General features: G+C 33.9%; 2 protein-coding genes across 2 annotated transcripts; one reads left to right on the forward strand and one right to left on the reverse strand.

The window, feature by feature from the left end:
- The first annotated feature begins 9,120 nt into the window (after nucleotides 1–9,120).
- LOC145605444 (transcription initiation factor TFIID subunit 9-like) lies at nucleotides 9,121–12,005 on the forward strand. Its single transcript, XM_081661496.1, has 3 exons — nucleotides 9,121–9,275; nucleotides 10,703–10,972; nucleotides 11,374–12,005. The coding sequence occupies exons 2-3, from the start codon at nucleotides 10,715–10,717 to the stop codon at nucleotides 11,641–11,643; spliced, it is 528 nt and encodes a 175-aa protein (XP_081517622.1). The 5' UTR covers nucleotides 9,121–9,275; nucleotides 10,703–10,714; the 3' UTR covers nucleotides 11,644–12,005.
- A 2,941-nt stretch (nucleotides 12,006–14,946) lies between these two features.
- LOC145605850 (nicotianamine synthase-like) lies at nucleotides 14,947–17,001 on the reverse strand. Its single transcript, XM_081661916.1, has one exon. It carries the CDS (start codon nucleotides 16,893–16,895, stop codon nucleotides 15,912–15,914), a length of 984 nt encoding a protein of 327 aa, XP_081518042.1. The 5' UTR covers nucleotides 16,896–17,001; the 3' UTR covers nucleotides 14,947–15,911.
- Nucleotides 17,002–25,116: the final 8,115 nt, after the last annotated feature.

Here is a 25,116-nt window from a genome sequence, read left to right on the forward strand (position 1 = left end):
CAATTTTTATTTCCAGGCGAAAAAAAGTTAAAAAATTCCAAAATTAAATGCTATTATCTACGCTTTTTAAAGAATTCTAGAAGTTACGAGGCCCGGGGGCCAAAATTCTTAAGACCATAGGGGATACATCTCAAGGTCATATAATGCCGTTTAGAACCATATATGACCATTATACGTTGTCATAAATATCTGTGGTAGGCTTGAATTCATGAAATTGATACAAGTTGCAGATTGGTAAATTGACCGTTTTAAGACAAATTAGATGGTTCCACCCACCCAATTGGACTCCCGGAGGGTATCAGGGACCATGGTAAACATTTGAGCGATTTTATTTTCGGGGGAAAAAAGGTCAAAAATTCCAAAATTGAAGGCTATTATCCACGCTTTTTGAGAAATTTTGGAGGTTTCAGGGCCCGGTGGCGAATAGTTTTGAAACCCTAGGGGATACATCTCAGGGTCATATCATGCCGTTTGGAACCATATATGACCATTATACATAGTCACAAATGTCCGTGGTAGGCTTGAGTTCACGAAATCGATACAAGTTGCAAATTGGTACGTAAATTGACCGTTTTAAGGAAAATTGGATGGTTCTACCCACCCATTTGGACTCCCGAAGGGTATTAGGGACCATGGTAATACATTTGGGGAATTTTTATTTTCGGGCGAAAAAAGGTCAAAAATTCCAAAATTGAAGGCTATTATCCACGCTTTTTGAGAAATTTTGGAGGTTTCGAAACCCGTTGGCGAATAGTCTTGACACCCTAGGGGATACATCTCAGGATCGTATAATGTCGTTTGGAACCATATATGACCATTATACGTTGTCATAAATGTCTGTGGCAGGCTTGAGTTCATGAAATCGATACAAGTTGCAAATTTGTATATTGACCGTTTCAAGGCAAATTGGATGGTTCTAATTACCCAATTGGACTCCTAGAGCGTATTAGGGACCTTGGTAAACATTTGGACAATTTTTATTTTCGGGCGAAAAAAGGTCAAAAATTCCAAAATTGAAGACTATTATCTATGCTTTTTGAGAAATTTTGGAGGTTTCAGCGCCCGGTGGCGAAAAGTATTGAGACTCTAGGGGATACATCTCAAGGTCATATAATGTCGTGTAGAACCTTATATGACCGTTATACATTGTTATAAATGTCTGTGGTAGGCTTGAGTTCACGAAATCAATACAAGTTGCAAATTGGTAAGTAAATTGACCGTTTTAAGGCAAATTGGATGGCTCTACCCACCCATTTGGACTCCCGGAGGGTATTAGGGACCATGGTAAGCATTTGGGGAATTTTTATTTTCGGGCGAAAAAAGGTCAAAAATTCCAAAATTGAAGACTATTATGTATGCTTTTTGAGAAATTTTGGAGGTTTCAGGGCCCCGTAGCGAAAAGTATTGAGACTCTAGAGGATACATCTCAGGGTCATATAATGCCGTGTAGAACCTTATATGACCATTATACATTGTCATAAATGTCTGTGGTAGGCTTGAGTTCACGAAATCGATACAAGTTACAAATTGGTACGTAAATTGACCGTTTTAAGGCAAATGGGATGGTTCTACCCACCCATTTGGACTCCCGGAGGGTATTAGGGACCATGGTAAGCATTTGGGGAATTTTTATTTTCGGGCGAAAAAATGTCAAAAATTCTAAAATTGAAGGCTATTATCCACGCTTTTTGAGAAATATTGGAGGTTTCAAGGCCCGGTGGCGAAAAGTCTTGAGACCCTAGGGGATATATCTTAGGGTCATATAATGTCGTTTGGAACCATATATGACCATTATACGTTGTCATAAATGTCTGTGGAAGGCCTGAGTTCATGAAATCGATACTAGTTGCAAATTGGTAAATTGACCGTTTTAAGGCAAATTGAATGGTTCTACCCACCCAATTGGACTCTCGGAGGGTATTAGGGACCATGATAACTTTGGGCAATTATTATTTTCGCGCGAAAAAGGTCAAAAAAAACTCCAAAATTGAAGGCTATTATCCACGCTTTTTGAGGAATTTTAGAGGCTACGAAGCCCCGGTGATGAAAAGTCATGAGACCGTAGGGGATACATATTAGGGTTATATAATGCTGTTTGGAACCATATATGACAATTATACGTTGCCATAAATGTCTGTGGTAGGTTTGAGTTCATGAAATCGATACAAGTTGCAAATTGGTAAATTGACCGTTTTAAGGCAAATTAGATGGTTCCACCCACCAAATTGGACTCTCGGAGGGTATTAGGGACCATGGTAAACATCTGGACAATTTAAATTTCCGGGCCAAAAAAAGTCAAAAAATTCCAAAATTGAAGGCTATTATCCACGCTTTTTGAGGAATTTTAGAGGTTACGGAGCCCGGTGACGAAAAGTCATGAGACCGTAGGGGATACATCTTAGGGTCATATAATTCCGTTTGGAACCATATATGACCATTATACGTTGTCATAAATGTCTGTGGTAGGTTTGAGTTCATGAAATCGATACAAGTTGCAAATTGATAAATTGACCGTTTTAAGGCAAATTAGATGGTTCCACCCACCTAATTGGACTCCCAGAGGGTATTAGGGACCATGGTAAACCTTTGGGAAATTTTAATTTTCGGGCGAAATAAAGTCAAAAATTCCAAAATTAAAGGCTATTATCCACGTTTTTTGAGGAATTTTGGAGGTTACGGTGCTTGGTGGCGAAAAGTCTTGAGACCTTAGGGTATACATCTGTAACACCCCCGATTTACTAACTAATAATAAACAATAAATAAAGGAAAAACAAACAACCTTTAAACAAAATTGCGGAAGCATACACCTAAATCGGAGGTATTACCGCCACACTCGACAACCTGTCAAGTGTTAAGGCTTACAAAACCCAATAATTATAACCCAACAAATCTAGGTGAGCTATTTATACAACTTTACAAACTCGATATAAAAACACTAATCGAAACACTTGAGCTCCTTTAGCTACGATCATCACTTGATCAACCTGTTACAATCTTGACTGCTCACCATTAAGGACAAATTCCAAAATAGATCGTTGCAGGGCCACCGTAAGAAAAAGACATGGCCGCAAACACAAGTAGCATAGCAAAACATCACACACGTCAGCAAAAAGCTGAGTAATCACCATATATCAGAATATAGATCGAGTATAATAAAATAATTGACATTACTAGCTCAATTTAACAATTAATATTATGTAGTTCAAAACCACATTACACGTTGATACCTTAAGGATAAGATAACTTTGTACTCTAAAAAGTAACCATTGTCAAACCCAACCTCAAATAAAAATACAATTCTTTACTCAAATCTCTATCCCATAAGTGTGCCATGCTCTTTGTTTTATACCTAGCCTTGGACATGAGTAATTCGAATAACAACCAACAAGTATAAAAACTTGAATACTCTCAATAACTAGAAAAACACCTTAAACCAGACCACATACGGGTCAATTCCCACTGTAGGGGACCATAGAAAAATAAATAATAAAGATTGTACCTCATTCTTAACTCGTGATTAACTCGTGACTCTCGGAGAGTATTAAGGACCATGGCAAACATCTGGGCAATTTTTATTTTCGGGCGAAAAACGGTCAAAAAATTCCAAAACTAAAGGCTATTATCCACGCTTTTTGAGGAATTTTGGAGGTTACGAGGCCCGATGGCGAAAAGTCTTGAAACCCTAGGGGATACATCTTAAGGTTATATAATGCTGTTTGGAACTATATATGACCATTACACGTTGTCAAAAATATCTGTGGTAGGCTTGAGTTCATGAAATCGATACAAGTTGCGAATTGGTAAATTGACCGTTTAAGGCAAATTGGATGGTTCCATCCACCCAATTGGACTCCCGAAGGGTATTAAGGATCTTGGTTAAAATCTGGGCAATTTTTATTTTCGGGCAAAAAAAGGTTAAAAAATTTCCAAAATTGAAGGCTATTATCTACGCTTTTTGAGGAATTTTGGAGGTTACAGGGCCCGGTGGCGAAAAGTTTTGAGACCCTAGGGGATACATCTTAGGGTCATATGATGCCGTTTGGAACCATATATGACCATTATACGTTGTCATATATGTCCTTGGTAGGCTTGAGTTCACGAAATCGATTCAAGTTGCGAATTGGTAAATTGACCGTTTTATGGCAAATTGGATGGTTCGACCCACCCAATTGGACTCCCGGAGGGTATTAGGAACTATGGTAAATATCTGGGCAATTTTTATTTCTGGGCGAAAAACGGTCAAAAAATTCCAAAACTGAAGGCTATTATCAACGCTTTTTCAGGAATTTTGGATGTTATGGGGCCCGGTGGCGAAAAGTTTTGAGACCAATTCACACAAAAATCCCACCGGGGGCAAGGCGGAAAATATGACGGTGTCATAGCTTCGAGGCTGGGAATGTTGACCCGGCCATATGCTTGGAACGATGTAGATGCAACGTCGAATCTATGAAGTCGATATTGTTTGTCTTGCCTTCTACTAAACGTCCCACCTTTGACGTTGTACTTTATGTTAGTTTAGAGTGTTTTCAACTATATTTTCTTGTAATAACTTTTTGTTGTTGCAGGACTCGTAGTTTGGGGATTCACTCGACAGCAGTGGTATAACGCGTACATTGAATATCAGTAGTTTCCAACTTATGTTTTTATCATGGGACAAAAGTCACAATATTTTGAGGTAAATATGATTAAAACCGCTAAGTGCACTTTTCTACTCTAATATCTAACGATTTTGCCCCTTGATAAATGAAATATATTGAGAGTCAGGGATAGCTCAAGTGGTTAGAGCTCCCCTCCCGGTTTCAAATGATCCTGAGATTGATTCTCGTCACTCGCCCTTATAGCTCTCTAATCACACACGCACCAAAAAAAAAAAAAAAAATGTTTATCCTTGATTACCAATTTACCCTCCCTTTTTTGAAAGTGGGCTATTTGTAATCAGACTGCAAGCATTAAACAGAAATATGGACCATAAAAAGCCCAGCCAAACTACCGAAGTCTTTGTCTCAAATCGCAAACCATAATTTCTGTTCTTCATTCCCAAATCTTCGCCTCATTCTCTCTCTCTCTCTCTCCCCTTGTATTCACCATTTCCGCCTTTTCTTCCTGGTAAGCTTTCTCTCTCTTCTTAGCTTTCGATCCACATCTTGGATATATTTCGTTCAATTATTTTTGATCTTTGTTCTTTTTTCTTCTTGTTTAATTTCGATTCTGGGTTTTCATTGTTTGTTATTTGTTTTAAATTCGATTGAATGTTATGGATTCTGGGTCAAATTAGAAACTTACGATTATTTTGATAAATCTATTGCATCTGAGTTTGTTATTGTAGTGTTGATTTTGTTTTTTTTTTATTATTGTCAACTTGTTATTTACTCTATTTAATATTGTGCTTTGGAGAAAAGAAAATAGCTTTTGAATTTTATTTGATTTGTCATTCGAATTTAGAACCATTTAAGAATTAAGAGGTTTTCATTGTGAATTTTGGCGAAGGTTATTTCTCAGATTGGATTTTTTAATGGTGTGAAGAAGGATATATGAGAGAGTTAGGGTTTGATGGTATGTGTGGATAGAAAGCTTAACAAGCTGGACGTCTTCGCCACCGAATTAAAGCCCTCTTTTGCCTCGAGTTTGCTTGCCTCTTTTAGACGTTTATCGGATTTATTTTACATTTTGGTGACAGTGTTAGTTGTAGATATTAAGGAGTAGGAGGAAAGGGGTGTGTGTGTGTGTGTGTGTGTGTGTGTGTGTGTGTGTGTAAATGTTGGAGCTTGTGGGTTTTGCAAGTGCCAGAAGTTTTAAACTGCCCAACTTAGGATGTGATGACTATTCTAGTATCTACTGACTTGTTATGACTGTGTACCATCTGATATATGGGTATAGTACATTCAATGTAAGGGAAGTCTTTCATGGAAAACCTTTTGAGCTTGGGTTCCTCATAACAAACTTGGTCAAAAAACCCAATTCATAACAAACTTGGTCTAAAAAACCAATTCTCGACGAATAGAGAGAAAGTTCACAAATCACCTTTGCCAGGGCAAGTGTTTGGATCTATTATGACATAGATGTGCAGCGCTCAACCGACCTAGTGCTTATACAGTCTATAGCTGTTCTAGTGTGGTTAATGTAGAATTCAACTAGAGATTGCTCATCACTTCATGTCGATCATGCTTGTTAGGAGTATGAGACTTGAAATACGTAGTAGATATTGAATAATTTATATTTTTGTGGTTTTTTTTTTTTTTTGGGGGGGGGGGGGGTGTGTGTGTGTGTGTGTGTGTGGAGGGTATGTGCATTTTTTGCACTTACCATAAATTTTTTTCAATCATTGCTTTATAAGCACATCCAAGGAAGAGCAACATATTCTGATAGCAGTGATATGAAGCGGGCCAGGGGTGGTAGAAAGGGGGTTTTGGTGCTTTATACTTGGTTGGACAGGTTTTTGTAGGGAGTATTTGTCCGGCAAATACTTTTGGGATTAGCATGGAACTAATTAACTTTATGTAACTATGAATTATGATGCTTAAGCTAAGAAATGATGTAGTGTGTAGTTACATTTTACATTTCTGAAGCATGTTGTAATCAATCCTTGATATCTCCCAGGAAGCTTGGCTGAATTTTCCTGTTAGTCTTGTACTTAAACTGCAGTTTTGCTTTCCACCAATATCTGTAGGACTGTTGGTCAAGTCTCTGTCTCTCTTTTCCCCCCCGGTGGAAATGAATTATATTGCTGAATTGGTATCTTGATGCTGTAATTGTTCATGATTTCTGATCGTGAAATTTTTGTGACCAACTTGAGCTTGTGGATTAAAGCTTGGGTGGCTGTGTATATAAGATGAGTGGGCTTGGTAGTTCATGCCTACTTGTAAAAAAACTATGTGTACACTTTTCCATTCAAGTTTTCTAACTTTCTTTAAACTGATTTTTCTTGTTTATAAATTTCCTCAGGTAATATAGATATGCTATCCAGACTCGTAAAATAATGGAATTTTTAGTAATAGAATTATGTATATGTGCAAGGGTTTTATTCAAATGAAAGGTTTGAATGTGTATGATTTTGCTCTGTTATTGCAAATATGTTTTATAGAAGTTTGTTGATTGCATAAATGCATAATTATGTTGACTACATTTTGGAAATTATGTGGGCCACCGTGGTTGCATTATCTGGACTAGGAAATTGTTTTGTAACTTGGTTTGTAAATATTATTTGCTTACTAGTATAGAATGGCCATGATCAATATTTATCATCAAACAAGGGGATAAAGGTGTGCATAAGTGATTATTTCTTATGTTTGTTTCTCAACCAGCTTAACAACGGTATTGGTCTCTTTTTGTTCACTATTTAACTTGAAATGGTACTCTTGTTTTCTCCCTTCTCCTCTTGTAGTATCAGTATATGCCACTTAAAGATTGTTATTACATTCAGGTGATAAATATGGCTGGCTCAAAGGTTGCTCATGCTGCCTTGAAAGGTCCCAGTGTTGTGAAAGAGATATTTATTGGTCTTGGACTTGGTTTGGTTGCTGGTACCATGTGGAAGATGCACCACTGGAATGAGCAGAGAAAAGTGAGATCCTTCTATGACATGCTGGAGAAGGGCCAGATCAGTGTGGTTGTAGAAGAGTAGATCATATTTGATGAAACTATGTTTTGATTTACGTTGGTGTCTTTGAACAGCTCGTTGGTCGTTTCTGCTGCTCATTGCAGAGGAAAGCAGTACATAAACCCATGATTAATAATTTTTTTTATACTGAAAGTTAAGGATGTGGATTTTGTGTTATATCATGTTTTCTCCACTCTGACTGCGGTGTAAACCTTGAAAGTTGTCAAAACCATTTTGTGGTGAATGTTTATGAGAACATGATAGCAATTTTTTTGTTTTGATCTTTTGAAGGAAATAATGTCTTAGGGTGGCCGGCTGGCTGCTCATTAGTTGGCACACTTATGCTTGATGTGAAGACGCAGTTGTCCTATATCTTTCTTTTCTAAGCGTGATCAATCATGTCTCAGCTTTGGTCTTCTTAGACCTTTAGTAGTTTAGTAAGCTATGAAGGGTTAAAATCTGATGTGATTAACTTGGCGATTATCATTTGAATCGTTAACTCGGTTGGAAACATTTTTTATCGGGAGCTATTTTGTACCTGTAGTAAGAAGATGATGGTAATGCTTGATCTGTTAATAATTTCTGTTTATCCCAGAATAGAAAAGTTGACCGTTTTCAACTAACCAATATAGTACCTTCTTCGCTCCTAGGGCTTCGCTGCTTCGGCCTACATGACTTTGCTAACTCAAAAAACCTGCTCTATCTTTTTTTTTTTTTTTGGTGTTTAGAGAGCCACAAGGGCGGGGGGTGAAAATCGATCCCGGGATCTTCTGAAATCGGGAGGGAGCTCTAACCACTTGAGCTATCCCTCACTCTCAAAAAACCCTGCTCTATGAGAATGTTGCTTAGCATAACTTTGGGGAATTATGACTTCCTATTAAAAAATTGATATTGAAGTATTCTAGAGGCGAAATTTCAAAAAATACAAGTGATTTAGGTTGAGTGTGCCTATTAAAAGTATATAGTACAACCTTATTATAAAAGTTTTAGTACAACCTTATTTAGGTTTAGTATATAGTACAACCTTATAAAAGTTTAAACGGGCTAGTGTACAATTAATGCAAGTGAACTTAAATTTTAGCATAAAATAAAAAAATTCGGTGGTAAAGCATTTTATTGGATTTATTACAAAATATTCATTTTTTTTTTCAATAATTTCGTTCATCACTAAACTTAGTTCATCACCAAACAATGTGACAAGTTGTACATAGTAAATTAGTAATATGACTATGGTCGTATTTGGTAAATGACTTTTTGTTTAGCTTTTGGCTTTTATATATGGTCAAACAGTAAAAAAAAAAAAGTGTTTAATAATTGATTTTTCAGCCCGTGAAAAAGCTGGCTTTTAAGCCAAAATGAAGAAACTGCTAATAAAAACAAAAAAAAAAAAAAAAAAAACTGCTAGTTGTTCCTTTTTTTTTTTTTTTTTTTTTTTGACCCATCTAATAGTTGTTCCTAAAAAAAAAGTTACCCAATTAATTACAAGTTTGCCCATTATTAATTACATTTTAATACTCATAAACCGGCCTTTTTAAAAAGCTTGTTAAAGCAGTACCGCAACACACACAAAATACAGAGGAATTTACTATTCTCTTGATTCATTGAAGAGTCTTGTACTCTCCATCCTCCATTGAAGCCGCTTGTAAACTTGTTCTCCTCCATTGAAGCAGCTTCTCAGGTAAATCTTTTTGTAATTTTTTTTGTCAATTTATCGAATATCAATTTCACAATCTAGGGTTTATCGTTAATTTAGTTCAATTTAGGGTTCTTTTAAGGTGGATTGATTATCGAACTCTTGCTTATACTTCTATCATTCAAAGGTTAGAACTTTGGTATTCGTGTTCTTAATCTAGAAGAAATGCAGTCAACTTTGGTCGCTAATGTGTTGCAGAACCCTAAAATTTTGTTTGGGCGGACCTGTTTGTATGATGAATTCCTGATTTTTAGCATTACGAATTATAGTTTCTCTGAAGTTTAGGTTTTTCTTCCTTCACGCACTCTAATATTGTGGATAGGAAAGAGAAATTACTATCTATTTGGTATTTATACTACTATTGGTTCTAAATATTAAGATTATGGAATATCATAACCAGCGATTATGTTAGGATTGAATCACATATCCCTAAATTTATGTGAAATCTGATAATTGAATCAAATTTGATTGATAATGTATTGCACAACCCTTTAATGTTAGGATTGAACTGTGAAATTAGACCTCTTCTCCCTGGCTCAGGGACGGGCCTGGAGAAGCCTATTGTGGAGACATCACTCACATCAGTCACAGACTCACAGTTGCCAGCTGGCTTGGGCAATTGTAATTTTCTAGATTCTTTGGGGTGTGTCGTGCTGTATTCTGTATATCTTAGGGCTAGATTTAAGGAGGAAGGGGAAAATTAGGAGCTTATGGATTCTGAATATGCAAGAAGCACTAAACCATCCAACTTAGGATATAACAATCTACTGACTTGTGTATGAGTGTGCAGATTTTATAGCTGTTCTAGTATGGTTAATGTAGAATTGAACTGAGGATTGCTTGTGTAATCCTTGTTGATTTTGCTTACCAAAGCTGCTGAGTACTTGAGCAGTTGAGCGTAGTAAAGGATAAGCCACAGCTTCCTTTACCATTAGTACCTTGAGTGGGGTGGGGGGGAGGGGGGATCTGGGGTATTTCTGTTTGTGGTCTGCCTTTAGAAAATCTGTTGAGTGCTTAAGCTCAGGAAAGGACAACAGATTCCGAAGATGATTTGGCTTCTGTTTACTTGGCTGGACAATCTTTTTTACAGAATTGCTTTCTGCCAAATAATTTTGGGATTAGCATGGGTTTTGTAATCTGTTAAACAATTGTGGATTTGTCCCAGAAGCTCTACTGCATCTTCTAAGTATGGAATCTTACATGTTTCTGATTGTAGAAATTATGTGAACAACTTGACCCTGTGGTTCAAAGCTTTGGTTGTTGTGTCTTGTTTATATACAAGTATGATATTGGGGAATTACTAGTGATTAAAAAAATTATGAGTAGCTGTCTTACTTTCTTCCATATAAGCTTTCATGGTTAATGAACAATGATGTATCTCAATTCACAATGCTCATTGGGTGGTGTTGCAGGTTTGGAGACTCATGGCCGAGGGAGAGGAAGACTTGCCCAGAGATGCGAAAATTGTGAAGTCATTGTTAAAATCTATGGGTGTTGAGGAGCATGAGCCCCGTGTTGTGCACCAGTTTCTGGAGTTGTGGTACAGGTATGCTGTCGATGTCTTAACAGATGCACAAGTTTACTCTGAACATGCCGGCAAAGCCTCAATTGACTGTGATGATGTTAAGCTTGCTATCCAATCAAAAGTGAATTTCAGCTTCTCACAACCCCCACCTCGCGAGGTACTTTTAGCTTTCTCTTTACCCCCATCCAAGTGTTTACGTTTGCATATGATAGAAATCTCTATTGCTATGATCTCATTGTCTAAACTTGGGAAAGGATGCCACTTTTCTTGAAAAGGTTGACGTGGCCATTTGGGATCCTAATTGTATACTTCGTATTTAGCAAGAATTGGATGTGCGGGGGAGAATTACTAGTAAAAATTGGAACAAGATATATTTGATTTGTTATGAGTGCAGGACTGAATGTTTTTATTGAAGGGGTTTTCTTTCACACTCTCTTTTTTTTTCCCCCTTTTTCAGTGTTTAGAAGTGATGATCGATTCCTCTCTCGACCTTTTTTTTTTTTCTTTTTTTTTTTTGTAGCATTATTCCTGATTTTAAAATTATAACTGTTGAATCAGGTATTACTCGAGCTTGCTAGAAACAGGAACAAAACTCCCCTACCAAAGAATATTGGAGGCTCTGGAGTTCCACTTCCTCCTGAAGAGGATACGCTGATTTGCCCAAATTATCAGCTAGTGATACCAAGGAAGCAGAACCCTCAGGCTTTAGAAGAAACAGAAGATGAAGAGACTGCTACTCCTAGCGCATCTCAAGAGCCAAAAGCCGATGTGATGCAGACCACTCCACAGAGAGTTTCCTTTCCTCTGGGAGCTAAGCGTCCAAAATGATCTCTGACCAATACTCATCAGACACAACATTCATCATTTCATTGTATGCTCTTTTCCCTTTTGAAGAGCACCATGTCAGGTGAGATCTCCAATTTTTTTTATGTAAATGGGATTCAGGAGTTTCAAGTTTCTAGTCTGAAACTTCATCAAGGTGCCATGTGGGAGCTTATAAATCAGTCGTCTGCTTGTTTAACTTGAACGAAAACTGCCTGTATGCTACTAACACCATAAACTGTAGCGAATGTCAGATAAATTGTATGCATCTGAAGATTACGACCTGTTATCTTGTTGTATCTTAATACTGTAGTAATAATACTGTCTTATTTATTAAAAACAAGATGTGATAATTGCTTTAGATTCAATGTAAATCGTATACCACTCTAGCTTGAAACCAAACCTCATGTTCTGTAGAGTTCCTTTGGCGGTGTTCATCTTTGAAAAAACTTATTAACTACCGCCGTATCAATAATTGACAATATCATCTTGTACATTTATTTTTAGGAAATGCTTGGAGATATGAATTTGCTTACATTTGCTCACAACTACCAGGTTAGACTTGAGCACACCAGTCACATCGTTACATTATATTATTCTCAGAATTGGAGATTTTGAAACGTTCAAGTTTTCCTGTTGGCAGTATTATTGTTAATTTAAATTTTGGCCAATTGATAAGCAGAATCGTTAAATTATACACCACTCATAGATTGGTGGTGACAGATGATATGCAGTAGCTTGTATCATGACTAAACCTACAACATGTGTATGAAAATAAGTTTTAAGTTAAGGCTTTGGTAAGTTCACCTTATTTCCATATAACTCCAAAAAGGTAAAATTACAAGTTTAGATGAAGGTTTAATGAATTCAAATGAGTTGAGGAAAATTTGTTCCAAAAAAAAATTTAAATAAGGTGATATAAGGGCCTGTTCTACTGACTTGAACTTTAGCTTAAGAGAACAGGCCCTAAGGGTTACTCAAATTCAATTTACAATTAAATAATAATTTTAACGAGTCAATTTTCAAATTAGTGAAATAAGATGAATAAAATAATTTCAAGTCAATGTCTAGAGTATCTCACGTTGTAATTTGGAATGTTTGTTACTCCGTATATGCTATGGTTTGAAACAATGTAAACTTATCAGTCTCACAACCTCGAAAGACATTACCAACTAAATTAGTTGATATATAGATCAATCAATCTCAATTATACCTCTTGACACACCAAAGGAACACAATAAACAAAGCATAAGAACCATATATGTTGCTAGTGGAATATAAATATATAATCACAAAATAGATGATCTCATGGTGTCTCTCTATATTAGCAACTTGCATCTCATCATCTCTTTTCTGTCTAAAATTGAAAAGACTCCAGATCTTATTATGAGTATATGCTTTTTTAATTTATTTTTTGGGTTTAATTTCTTATTGTCTTACCTAAAAAGAACCACAAAAATTGTTTCCTGTTATGGATATCATTATCAATAATTGTCAAAAATTATGTAAAGAGGTTCTCTAATCTCAGTTGACAGCATCTATTTGTGTTTTATTAAAATTTCCCATCTTTTCCCTTGCTGAGATAGTGGCTGTCAAACTGAACAATTTTCCACCTCGTAAATTCATACTCGAATATTTGCAAATATCTTCATTGGATTTTTGCACATTTCTTTAATTGAGTAGTTTATACTAATAATAATACGTGTACATGCATGCTAAATTGCTTAATCAATCAATTCTTGGGGTCTTTGGTACTCCGTGTCGTAAGATGGTTTCATATCCATATCAGACCTAATAACAGTAAATTGCTTAATCGTTTTAATTTGTCTGATAAACATAAAAGTTATATGTAGCACGTAATAAGTTTTGGTGATCTATCAAAAGTTAGCCAACATACAAGGTAGCCCCGGGGGGATGAGAATCGAACCCCCGATCCATCACTTGGAGCCTTGGGGGGGGGGGGGGGAGATGATAATTGCCGTTGCTAGTTGATCTCTATAGATATGAACAAAATTATGAAATTCTTCATCTCATCTTTTATAGTTTTTGAAAGCAACTTCAACTCGACCTACCCTAAACAAAAGGGGCCGTTGTTTAGCATTTTTTTGGGCGAGTTGCCTGAGTGCAATGTGCTGATGTGCATGAAAAAACTTAAGTATATAAACTGAAAAGGACCTTGCAAAGTTACCCTTGTAGCTGTTTGTCGTACTGCACAAGCGAAACGCACATATCAGACTATCAGAGGTAAGTGGTTTGCCATCTTGAGCTAGTCAAACCAATTGAATTGGTGTGCCTTCAACCTTGTTATAAGGACCTCAAGAAAGTGCCACTTTTTAAGGACCACTTTCTTAAAGACAAGGCCGTGTGAGTTCTATTTCTTGCAAGGTACTCAAGTTTGGCTCTTCCCGGTTCATTTGATATCGAGTTTGAGCCAAAGTTTAAAATTTTAAACTCTTAGTTAATGAACCAAAATGAGAGCAGAATTCGATTGGGAAAAGATTGTGAAATGGACACAAAACGAAAGGCTTTTTTGTTTTTTTAATAAAAGATTGTGCAGTAGAATTATATTTTAAGTGAATTTATTTTCAAATTATGTGCAATAACACAGATCTCACAAGATTTTTATGAGGACATCAAAATAAAAGTAATAGACTTGTTATCTTGAAATTGCACTATTGTGTTGATGATGACGGATTGATTGATTAGGATCCATGTTAAACGCCAAAAAAATTTCCCTTTGATAAAATACAAACAATATAAAAATAAACGGTATCAATTTATTTAACATAATACTCCAAAATACATATATCTTTTTTGAAAATAAGTTGATGTAAACAAATACTTCCTCCGTTTTATTTTACTTGCAACATACCTTTTAGGCACGCAGTTTTAGGAGATGATTAGCGAGGGTAAATGAGCGATTTTATCAATATAATTTTTACACAAAGATTAGAATAGGGTTAAGTATCATTTGTAAAAATTATAATGAATAATTTATCCGTTTACATTACATAAACTCGACCTCAAAACACGTGCCACAAGGCTGTGTTGCAAGTAAAAAGAAACGGAGGACGTAAGTATATATATAGAATGTCATTACTCGTATTTAATTAAGAAGGAAATTAAAGCATTATTATCTCTAGCATGCGCACATTCTATTAAAATTTAAATGTTTTACGGTTAACTACTCTGTTGTTTATAAAAATTTGATAATGCGACATCAAAGATGCTACACAAGGAAATTTTGAAGTTGGAACTCAAACAACAAGATTGAAATCAAACATCCTACCAAAAAGAAACAAGGAGAAATTTAATCACTAAACCCAATTTGATAAATCACACACAATAATACATTATACATATACATATATAAGTATAACATTGATGTGACATGATTAAATTAATTAGAGCTGCTTATTCTAGTGAAAAATACAACTAGTTGCAGCAATGACTAACAGTAATCTGTATAGTCCACACAATTTATAATTTCAAATATCTATTTGAATAGGACTTGGAAATTATTTTCTAAATAATTCCTATAAAATCCAGGAATTATATCACTGACGAAAATTCACCTTAATTAGCTTCCATTGCATGTTGTGGCTTCTTTACTCTGCTTGTCACATCATTCATCCCAATTATTGAGAATTAGATTCAACATCCAACTAGACCAACTAACTTTGCACCTCTTCCCAAGAATAACAACTGGAATAATCACCCAATCATATAACCTTGATCAAGATCAAAAGGGAATCAACCCCAATTAAAATCAACCTTGATAGATGTGCCAAGGGAATTTGGACATGATTATTATTTTTAAACTTTGGAAACACAACAAGAACTATAACCCGACCCCTCTTACCCTCTTGATGATGTTGTAGCCAGATGTACGCAACCTTACCGTACCTTAAAATGATAAAGAAAAAAACACGGGGTTTTAAGAAAATCAAATTTGGCTTCATTTTGCAAGTTGGATGATTAATGAAACTTAGTGAAACCAAATATGATGATCAATGACATAAAACACTAGGGTTGGACCACATTTTATGTATAGGACATGTTACATGACATACTCCCTTCCATGAAAATGAGATGATCCGATCCATAGATAGAGATCAACAAATGGGTCAGGTTGGGTTGGGTCGGGTTGGGATGAATGGATGGTACGTGATAAAAAAGATACAAGGAAGATTAATTAGATAGAACAACAAAAATGGCAAGATCAAGACTAAGAAGCTAAGTGTACGTATGTGTTACACTTTTTTTAGCTTAGCTTATTGATGAGCACTAGAGGCTAGTTCACCTACAATATTCCCATGGTTCAAAGGGTTAAATGGTTGGATCTCCAAACATTTGCAGCTTTGCATCCTTATTGGAGAGAAATTATGTGTGTGATTTTGCTCCCACTCCAATGAATACACCGGGGAAGACCGATCATCGGCCTTCCTCGCGATCACGACCGAGTTGATCACCTCGTCCGTTGGGTGAAAAACTGATAGCACCTCGAACCCACAAAGGTCTTCGGGTTCGACAACCGGGTACAAGAAGGCTCGAGCCCCGTGGGCGCTTCGAACCATTAGGGTTGACCCGGGTGCCATGTGTTTGGCTAAGTGATGGATGACCTTAACCTTCTCCTCCTTGTTCATACCAACAAGGGCAGCTAAGAATACAACATCATACTCTTCAAGTTCCTCTTTTCCCAAACTCATAACATCTTTAGTGTGAAATTTCATCCGACCCGACAAGTCCGGGTCGGGTTCCACCAATCGGGCCGCCATCTCGTTAGCGGACGCATCGATATCATAGTTATCGAACCGGGTGTCGGGGAGGTGGTTAAGGGCGAGTACGATCGAGGTGAGGGGAAGCGGGCCGGACCCTACGAACGCAACCCGTTTCGGTACATGGGTAGAGTTTTGTGTCAAGATGTTGTACTCTAGCAGGCTAAGCTTAACGTAGTTGTTATAATAAGGGAATATATCGAGGTGTTGTAACGGGACATTGTACGAGGCTAATATAGTAGAGAAATGTTTTTCAAGAAGTCCCTCAGCCTCACCACAAAGTCTAATTAAATTAGACCTCATTTCTTGGATTTGATGGCATAATTTTGTGACATCAATAGGATTAGGAGGCATGCATGTTAATACAAGTTGTGTGAACAACATGTTGACATCTTCTGAAGGTTTCAGACTTTCAAGGCTTGAGATTTTCTCATACAATTCATTAATTTGGTTCACCAATGGTTCTTCTTGGCACACCATAATGTCGACACTATGAGGTTATTTCTTTGATTGAGGAAGAAAGTTTGAAATTACAAGAAAACTATTTTTTGAATTTTTTTTTGGGAGTGTTTGGACTTGGAGATTTTGGACTATGAGAAGAGGCTTATTTATTGGCAATTGTAGGGTCCACATGAATAGTTTTAATATTTTAGATGCTTGGTAGTGGTCCCTACTACATCTTGTGTTTTGTTTACTTATCTTGCTTTACTTTGTTTTGTTTTAGTACTAGCCTTCTAATATAACCCTTTTATTTGTGGTACAACAAACCCTAGCTAGTACAATTATTGACTTTATCAATTGACTATAGAGAATGTCATCATATATGGGTAATTTACTGTTACAAGGCATCGAGTTGCGTGCATCGGGATCTATAGTGTTTTTCAATTAAAAAAAATTTAATCACAATACGTACATAAAGTATAATATATATGCAACTGATAAATTTTTAAATATCATATCAACTAGGTTAGTTTTCTACATTTTAAGGTTCCTACGAATGTGACGCACATGCTTACGTTGATATGAATAATAATCAATATTATTTTTTATATCAAAGAAATCATACATAATAATCACTTTTTCTCTTTGGTACAACCTTTTTTTTCCGATCACTTTTTAATTGTACATTTTATCTTAAATATTTTGTACAAGTATACTGTAGCATTGTTATAATGCATGATGGCTCTCATAATCAACTAATCTATTCCTCATGAATTTTTAAGTTTATAGCTATATAATCTATTCCTCATGAATCTACATATAACTCATGAATTTATCAGTTAATTGGCTTCATTCATTGATCTAATCTAGCTGATTAATTATAATTTAATTAGAAAAATTGTTTTTGACTTATTTGAAATATATAAACCTATACAGTAATAAAATTTTCTGTAAATATTTTGTTGAAACATTAATATAATTCATTTTTATTATTCCTTAAAGTCCGTAACTCTTTTTTTTTTTTTTGAGGGAAAAGATAGCAATCATGTGCTAGATATATAATTCAAGAACAATATTGCTAATTCATCTAAAGCTGCAAATTAAATAATGGTTATAATTGATTTGTTGCTCCAACATAATGTTAAAAGGCTTGCTCAAAATAAAGAAAATGATGGTGCAAAAAGTTTATAGCTTAATTAATTTCTATATGAATGAAATTTATAAAATTTCACATTATAGCAAATCCAATAAGATCCTACTTCATATTGTTTATTCTTAATTTACCAAATTAAAGACGGCCAAAGTTTCAATTTGTAAATTTAGTAAGTAGGAAGAACTTCATGAAACAGATCGGATTAGAGGGTGTAGCTCGTTACTCTGATGATACATGAACAGTATTGCAAATCCATCTAAAGCTTCAAGTGATGGTTGTAATTGTTCCAACATATTGAACAGATTGCACAAAATAAAGAAAATGGTTGTGCATGATTGATGATTCTCCAACCCTTCAAAGGGACGGAATAAAAGGAGCTTTGAAAGAATGAGCACATACTCCATTTAGTGTGGTTCTGCATAGTTTATGCATGATTTATCACAAATTAATAAACAAAGAAATTCATATACCATGTAATTAATCAATGCATGCTACAATATATAGCTCCCCACTACTCTGAATTCTGATACACTATTTACTCTTACCTCAATTATTGCAGATACAACATGTATCTTTAAATTCTACCTTCATCATGACTAGCTAGTGATGATGTTCTAATCTCTCAAATCAAAATTAATGTTACATTTTTTTTATATATATAGATTGAATTGATGTAAATTAGTTTACCCTAAATTAACTAAATACAAGAATCATCAAGCTAAGGTCAATTTAGTGATTATTGGAGATTTTGAGGTCCTTTTTCCGTGTTTTCAGCCCATGAGAGAGGTTCAATTCTCACTCCGTGCAAGTGGACTTATTCTCCCGGCCTACTTGTAAGAGACTTCTCTTTACCAGGCCAACTAAAAAAGATGTGTAGAATAGTGTAATTCTCCTTGAGGAGGCTTTCTCATTAATTTAATATTTATAGGATTTACAATCTAATTTACACAAGATATATATCACAGAAAATTCACAAGATAATATTAACCTATTATCTAACAAGATGTATTAACTAAAAACGTGTCAACTAAAGTATAATTTATGACTCGTGCCTTATTCTCAATCTCTGATAGATCTCTCCATCATTGCTTGCATTTAGGGGGCGAGCTGAGGTTAATTTGTATATTTGAAGATTAAAATCATCCTCATCAAAATAATTACTTAAAAATCAGCTTAATACAATCAACTAGCATATAATGTCATCTAAAACCTAATTGCCAATTTAGGCATAATCAATACATAAGTTGTTGAAGGTGGAAATTTATTATGACTGCATGGTAGCTAGCTAGGAATATTTATCACAAATCTGTACAGCTTTGATAGTTGCAATGTATTATAACATCGAGGCATTATGGTCCTAATTTGCACCACGCAATTTTTTTTACTTTTTTTTTTTAGTTAAATTGGAAACAAACTTCACCATTTTACCTTGAAACCCTATATCATGTACTACCCCTATTATAATACAGTACTTAGTATTATTAGTATTTATTTTATGTCATAAAGTTTATGACTTCTTGTGGAAGTACAGAAGATGCATGCTATAATTTCGCAAACTTTATAACATGGGTGTCGACATTATATGTTCATCATTCAATTTGATCTCCTTTGGCAGTAACTTGGGTACAATTGTACAAAGAACAAGATCGAATTAATAGTGGTTCAATAATCATGCAAGACGTACCATTATGTTTCACTTTCTTTTTTTTTTTTTTTTTGGGTTGCATTCTCTCATGATCTTGATCACCAATGTCGGTGTTATTAGTCATACATGAGTTGGATACATGATGCATTGGGTTATAGTAATATACAATCGATCCTTTTTTTATATTAATTGTCGCATATATTATATTCATAGATGTCTGGATAAAATTGTCACTAGCTACTTATTGTAATCAATAATATGATGAGCTTATTGAGCTAGTTATATATTATGGTTTATATATACTTATATTTGTGAAATAGCCTTTATATAATTAACTATATATATGGGTAGTTGTATGCTCACTTCATTGAGAATTTTTGTGATCAGATCATGTTTATAATTTATAATTAGGAGAGGTTGGGATAATAGGACAACACACTTACTTACGGCACAAATAAAGGAGCGTAGAGTTTTTTTTTCAAATTAACTTCTCTATACTCAAGAAGTAACAAGTTAAAAATTGAGTGAGTTAGGATTTAGAAATATATTAAATTTTTACTTAATGTACAAAATGTTTTAATTTTAGTAATTCACCATAATCACCAGAGTCTTCATCCCCAGTATCAGTAGCTAGTACAACAAGTATTATCTTATAAATTTATAATAATTTGCATGTAAGAATTATTTTGTTATCAAGTTGTGCATACGATTAGAAAAATCAATGATCCAACATATCTCACCGTCCGTCAAGTACGTATATGTAATCAACTAACCATTAATCTTCTATTGTAATCTGTTATTGTGACGTGATTTATATATAATTTTACAATAGTCTAGGTCGGTTATCAAGTACTACGTGCAAGTATATTTTAATAAATACATTTGTGAATGGAATCAACATTTACCACTGCATATTAGTACAAATCTCTTTTGATATATACTTTGAAGGATTACAGTGAGGATTTATTTGTTTCATCTCATCTTAACATATATATTGCCTTATTTCACACATTTCTTTTCACAAGTTATAAACTAATTAAGGAAATAAAGTTCTATAGACAAGATAATTTAAAACATAGCAAGGAATAGACATTTCAAATCAGATAATTTAAGACATCATACATTAACCCAAACAAAAATTTACCTAAGCAACCATAAGGTTACTTGTTTCAAGATTTTAATAAATAGATTCAACTTTTGAATACACTCGGACACATAATAGAAATTTAATTACTTTAATAATAATGCAAACTTCTAGCTTAGGGTTAGTTTGAAGATGTTCCAAACTCGGCTTTTTTTTTAATACTCCACTCTACATTAATTTGGGTGATACAGGACCTAAACTACAACAACAATTAATTATTAAAATTATATACTCCACGTTAAATAGGGTAACAAATTGGCCAAGTTAGGTTTAGGTTTCGTATACGTACGGAAGAGTTGCATGGTTCATCTCATATTAATGTTTGCGTGTGGCTAGCGGAAGCCTCACCAATCATTATTAGAGAGATCATTGATCAATTTTCTGATTATAGTATTATAGATGCTTTTTGTTATTTCGCATTCACACCTTGCATTGTGATTTTTTCAACTTGTCTTACTTAATATCATGTATTTCGTAATTTTTAATTCATACTTTATGCAAGAGTCATGCATATAAATTTCTGTTGTCTTCGAAGACCAAAGTCGAGATCAAGACTAGTATATGTAATTATGTATCACATACTTTCTTATATTCATTAAGTTAATAAGTTAGGTTGTACGAGTAATATTGAAAAAGACGACTTTAATTACACAATTCCACATGTATCTTTTCTGTGTACATATATCTTACACTTAAATTCAACATATATTTCACATAGTACATTATCTATTGTAAAAGATAGTAAATTTGTGCCACATAAACTTGTAGCATAAACTTCACGCAATGTAATTATGTTGATGTATCATGTATGAGAACGCTACTATAATGTTAGCTACATTTTTTTTTAGATTAAACCTTTAACTACTTCCTAACTAATTAAGACGGCCAACTATAATTAAACTACTCATAGTATAGATCTATTTTTAAAAAGGTATGTGCCCATTGCATACATCCCGTTAGCTTGTTGTTTGCGTGTGCAAGGCACACAACATAGTTAAAGGAGTGTGTCGTGCACATGTAGCTCTAAAAAACATTATTAAAAGGAAGTTGAAATTGCATACTTCTTTGTTGTGCATCATATGAGTATTATATTGACTTCAACAATCAAACAACTACTACTACAAATAATTATTGAGAATTTGAGAGGCAAAAATGACAAGTTATATGCAATTTTTATTAGATAGTCCGTTGTTTATAATTTAAAAAAACACACACACACCCTTCTAAAGAAAAAAAAAATGAAATTTTGACTTGAAGATTAATATTATACATTAAATTTGACATTTCTAATGCTCGACGTACATATATTAGTAATAATATAAATTACACCTCTTTTTTCTTCTACTCATACGTAAGTTAGGGTAAATATAATTGAAAATGAATAACTTTCTACTCAACCAAAACCAGGCCAATAATATACACAAAAACATCATTTAAGGAAATCTTAATACTTGTATAAATAAGGATCCTATAAATAATTTAGGAGTCGGGTGGTCTCTCTATCTACTTCCTCTATGCATGTCGGACAATTATTAGTTCCAACTTAAGTGTAAGGTAAATCTTAAGTCTTTTAAAGATTTGTTTCATTTGACAGACTCCAAACATATTATTAATGTTAATATCTTTAATTTTATGTACATTGAAACGAATCCAATAAAATTTCACATAAATGACTACATTACAATTTATAATTTAATTAGAATATAGGTTTAGAGGTTTTTTTTTTCTTTTGCTTTGGATCCAAAACATGTACAACGGGATATTTGTTTAGAAACGGATAGAATAATTTCATACGGAGTAATATAACACTAAAGATAGCATTTTCTTGATTTTACAGTAGCATCCACGACAAGCAGGACAATTCATCAATTTACTTTTAGACGTTCACGAAATCACAATAAACCAACATAATAGTTTTTTAAACAGGTAAAAAAATTTAAAATACGTATTCCCTCCGTCCCTAAGTTACATTCCTACTTTTCTCTATTATGTGAGGAATAAATGCTAGAAATAGGAATGTAATTTAGGGACGGAGGGAGTAACTTTTTTGGTAGACTTGCAGGACTAGAAATAGTCATATTCTGATATTCTAATTAAACTTATCATTTGAACACACACAATTAATTAATGAATATGTACTTAATCTAAAAAAACCAATCTAATCAATGAAAGAGATTGCTAGCTTTCATTTTCTCACGTCACATTAGTTAACGATTAACGAAGTTATATAAATTCTTATATTTATATGATCTACAATCTTGAAACATATGTGTATATAATTATGTTAATACTATGATTAGTTAACTTGTGGGTCCAATTAATTACATAAGATAGTGTGTGGGTCTCCCGTGTTCTAATACTCTTTTCTTAGGCACCTCACAATTTGTAATTTTGGACCTTTTATTAAATCCATCCATTAAATTTATCTTTTTATTTTAATTATGTAAATAAATATATACAGTTTTTTTTTCTCCTCAAAAATATGGCTTTTGCCTTTTACATGAAGTGGAAGGCCAAGTTGGTTTATTAGGGTTAATAGAGGTGGAGAATTTGATCGAGATTGAAGAGGGCTTTCAAAAAAAAAGGTTTAAACAGTGACGTTATCATGTTATCCATCACTAATTGTCTTATAATGTCATCTATTGAATCATAATATTTTACTCATACAAGTTCAATATATAAGGTTTTTTATAAAGCTAAATGCTAACCGTAAAATAAACACTTGTACGAAAGTTTAAATGTTAATTACAATAAGATTTTATTCACTTATTTTACGTGTCAAAAAAAAAATATTCACTTATTTTAACAAAAATAATTCAAAAAATATTGATTTGGTTTGAATAAGTTTATGTAGAGGTTAAAAGAGGGTTCTCCAATAAAGTTAATTTAAAGATGAAATAAATTCAAATATGTGAAAATTAGTGAAAATTAAATACGTAGTACAAGTATATCAATTTTCTATCATTATATTAGAGAAGAAGTCTAAAATATGTGTTAACTACTCCCTCCGATTTTAATCTTTATGTTGCTCCTATTTTTAAATAAGTAGTAGTTATAAGAAGTCAACTTCTTTCCTCTTAATACTTGTAAATATATACGACGGGCATGCTTGGATTGGGGGTAATACATTAAGGGGGTAATAAAAGTCAAACTAAGCAAAATGAATGTGAAAATAGGGAAGAAGGAGATAGTGATGGTGTGATTGTAAGAAGATTATGTAGTGATGGTATGGTGTGAGGTGAAGAAAGAGGAATCAATACCCTCATTTTGGAGGTAATAGTTACACTAGGGGGAGGGTGGGTAACTATTACCCTCATTATGAGAGTAATAATTCCTCCATCTCTCTCTTTTCCTCATGGCACAACTAGTTTATTTCATTTGTAAGCACCATGTCTCCTACAACACCTCTAATTATGTTTGTTTTTTCAAGTTTGACTTTTATTACCCCCCTAATGTTTTACCCCCAATCCAAGCATGCCCTACGTGTGATCTTTTTATCCGTCTTTTTTTCTATATATATGTAGTTTATTTTAACGTATCCAGGCCAAATTAAAAATATTTTATAACAATTTTTAAATATATATTAATACTAAGAAGGTCTGCTTTGAAAAACTATGCAAAAAGTGAGACAATAACCTATAACGATTGATATATTTTAGATGGATAGATCATAAATGGAGTGATACATTAGGGTTTTATTTTATTATTATGTAGATATATGATCATGAATTCATGACAATACAAATTTTCAAGCTTAATATCATCCCTTAACACGATCAACCAGGCAAATGAAATCACGCTATATGCCTATAGACTATAGTCTATATAAATTGAACATCAGATTACAAATTTATTAATCTTTAGTTTATCAAATTAATTTTTGGTTTTAAATCTTCAAATTAATTAATTGACGCTTGTAATATAAGAGAGTGCATGAATATCTAGGTCGCAAGTGCTAGTAATCCACTTGATACCTTTTCAACTTTGAAGACGAAGATAGTGAGAATTATTTCCTTTTTATTACAAATGAATATGTTTAATAATAGTGAATATATTCTATATTGATATTTGATATAATAATGATAATGAAGTTTGACTATGGCTTTATGTTCGTCCATCCATTTTGCTTCGTTCTTTTTTATCCCTTTTTCTTTTTCTTTGTTACGTCCACTCTTGTATCTCGAATTTTGTCTTTTCGATTATTTTGAAATCGTACTTTGACTTACCAAATCAATATAAAGCTCTATAAGAATTCATTTTAAAAAAAATAAAAATAAAAAAAACTGTTTATAATAGCTTAGTGGGTGTATTGTATAAA

Source organism: Chenopodium album, chromosome 22 (genome assembly GCF_948465745.1).
Source record: "Chenopodium album chromosome 22, dcCheAlbu1.1, whole genome shotgun sequence".
NCBI classification, from domain to species: Eukaryota; Viridiplantae; Streptophyta; class Magnoliopsida; order Caryophyllales; family Amaranthaceae; genus Chenopodium; species Chenopodium album.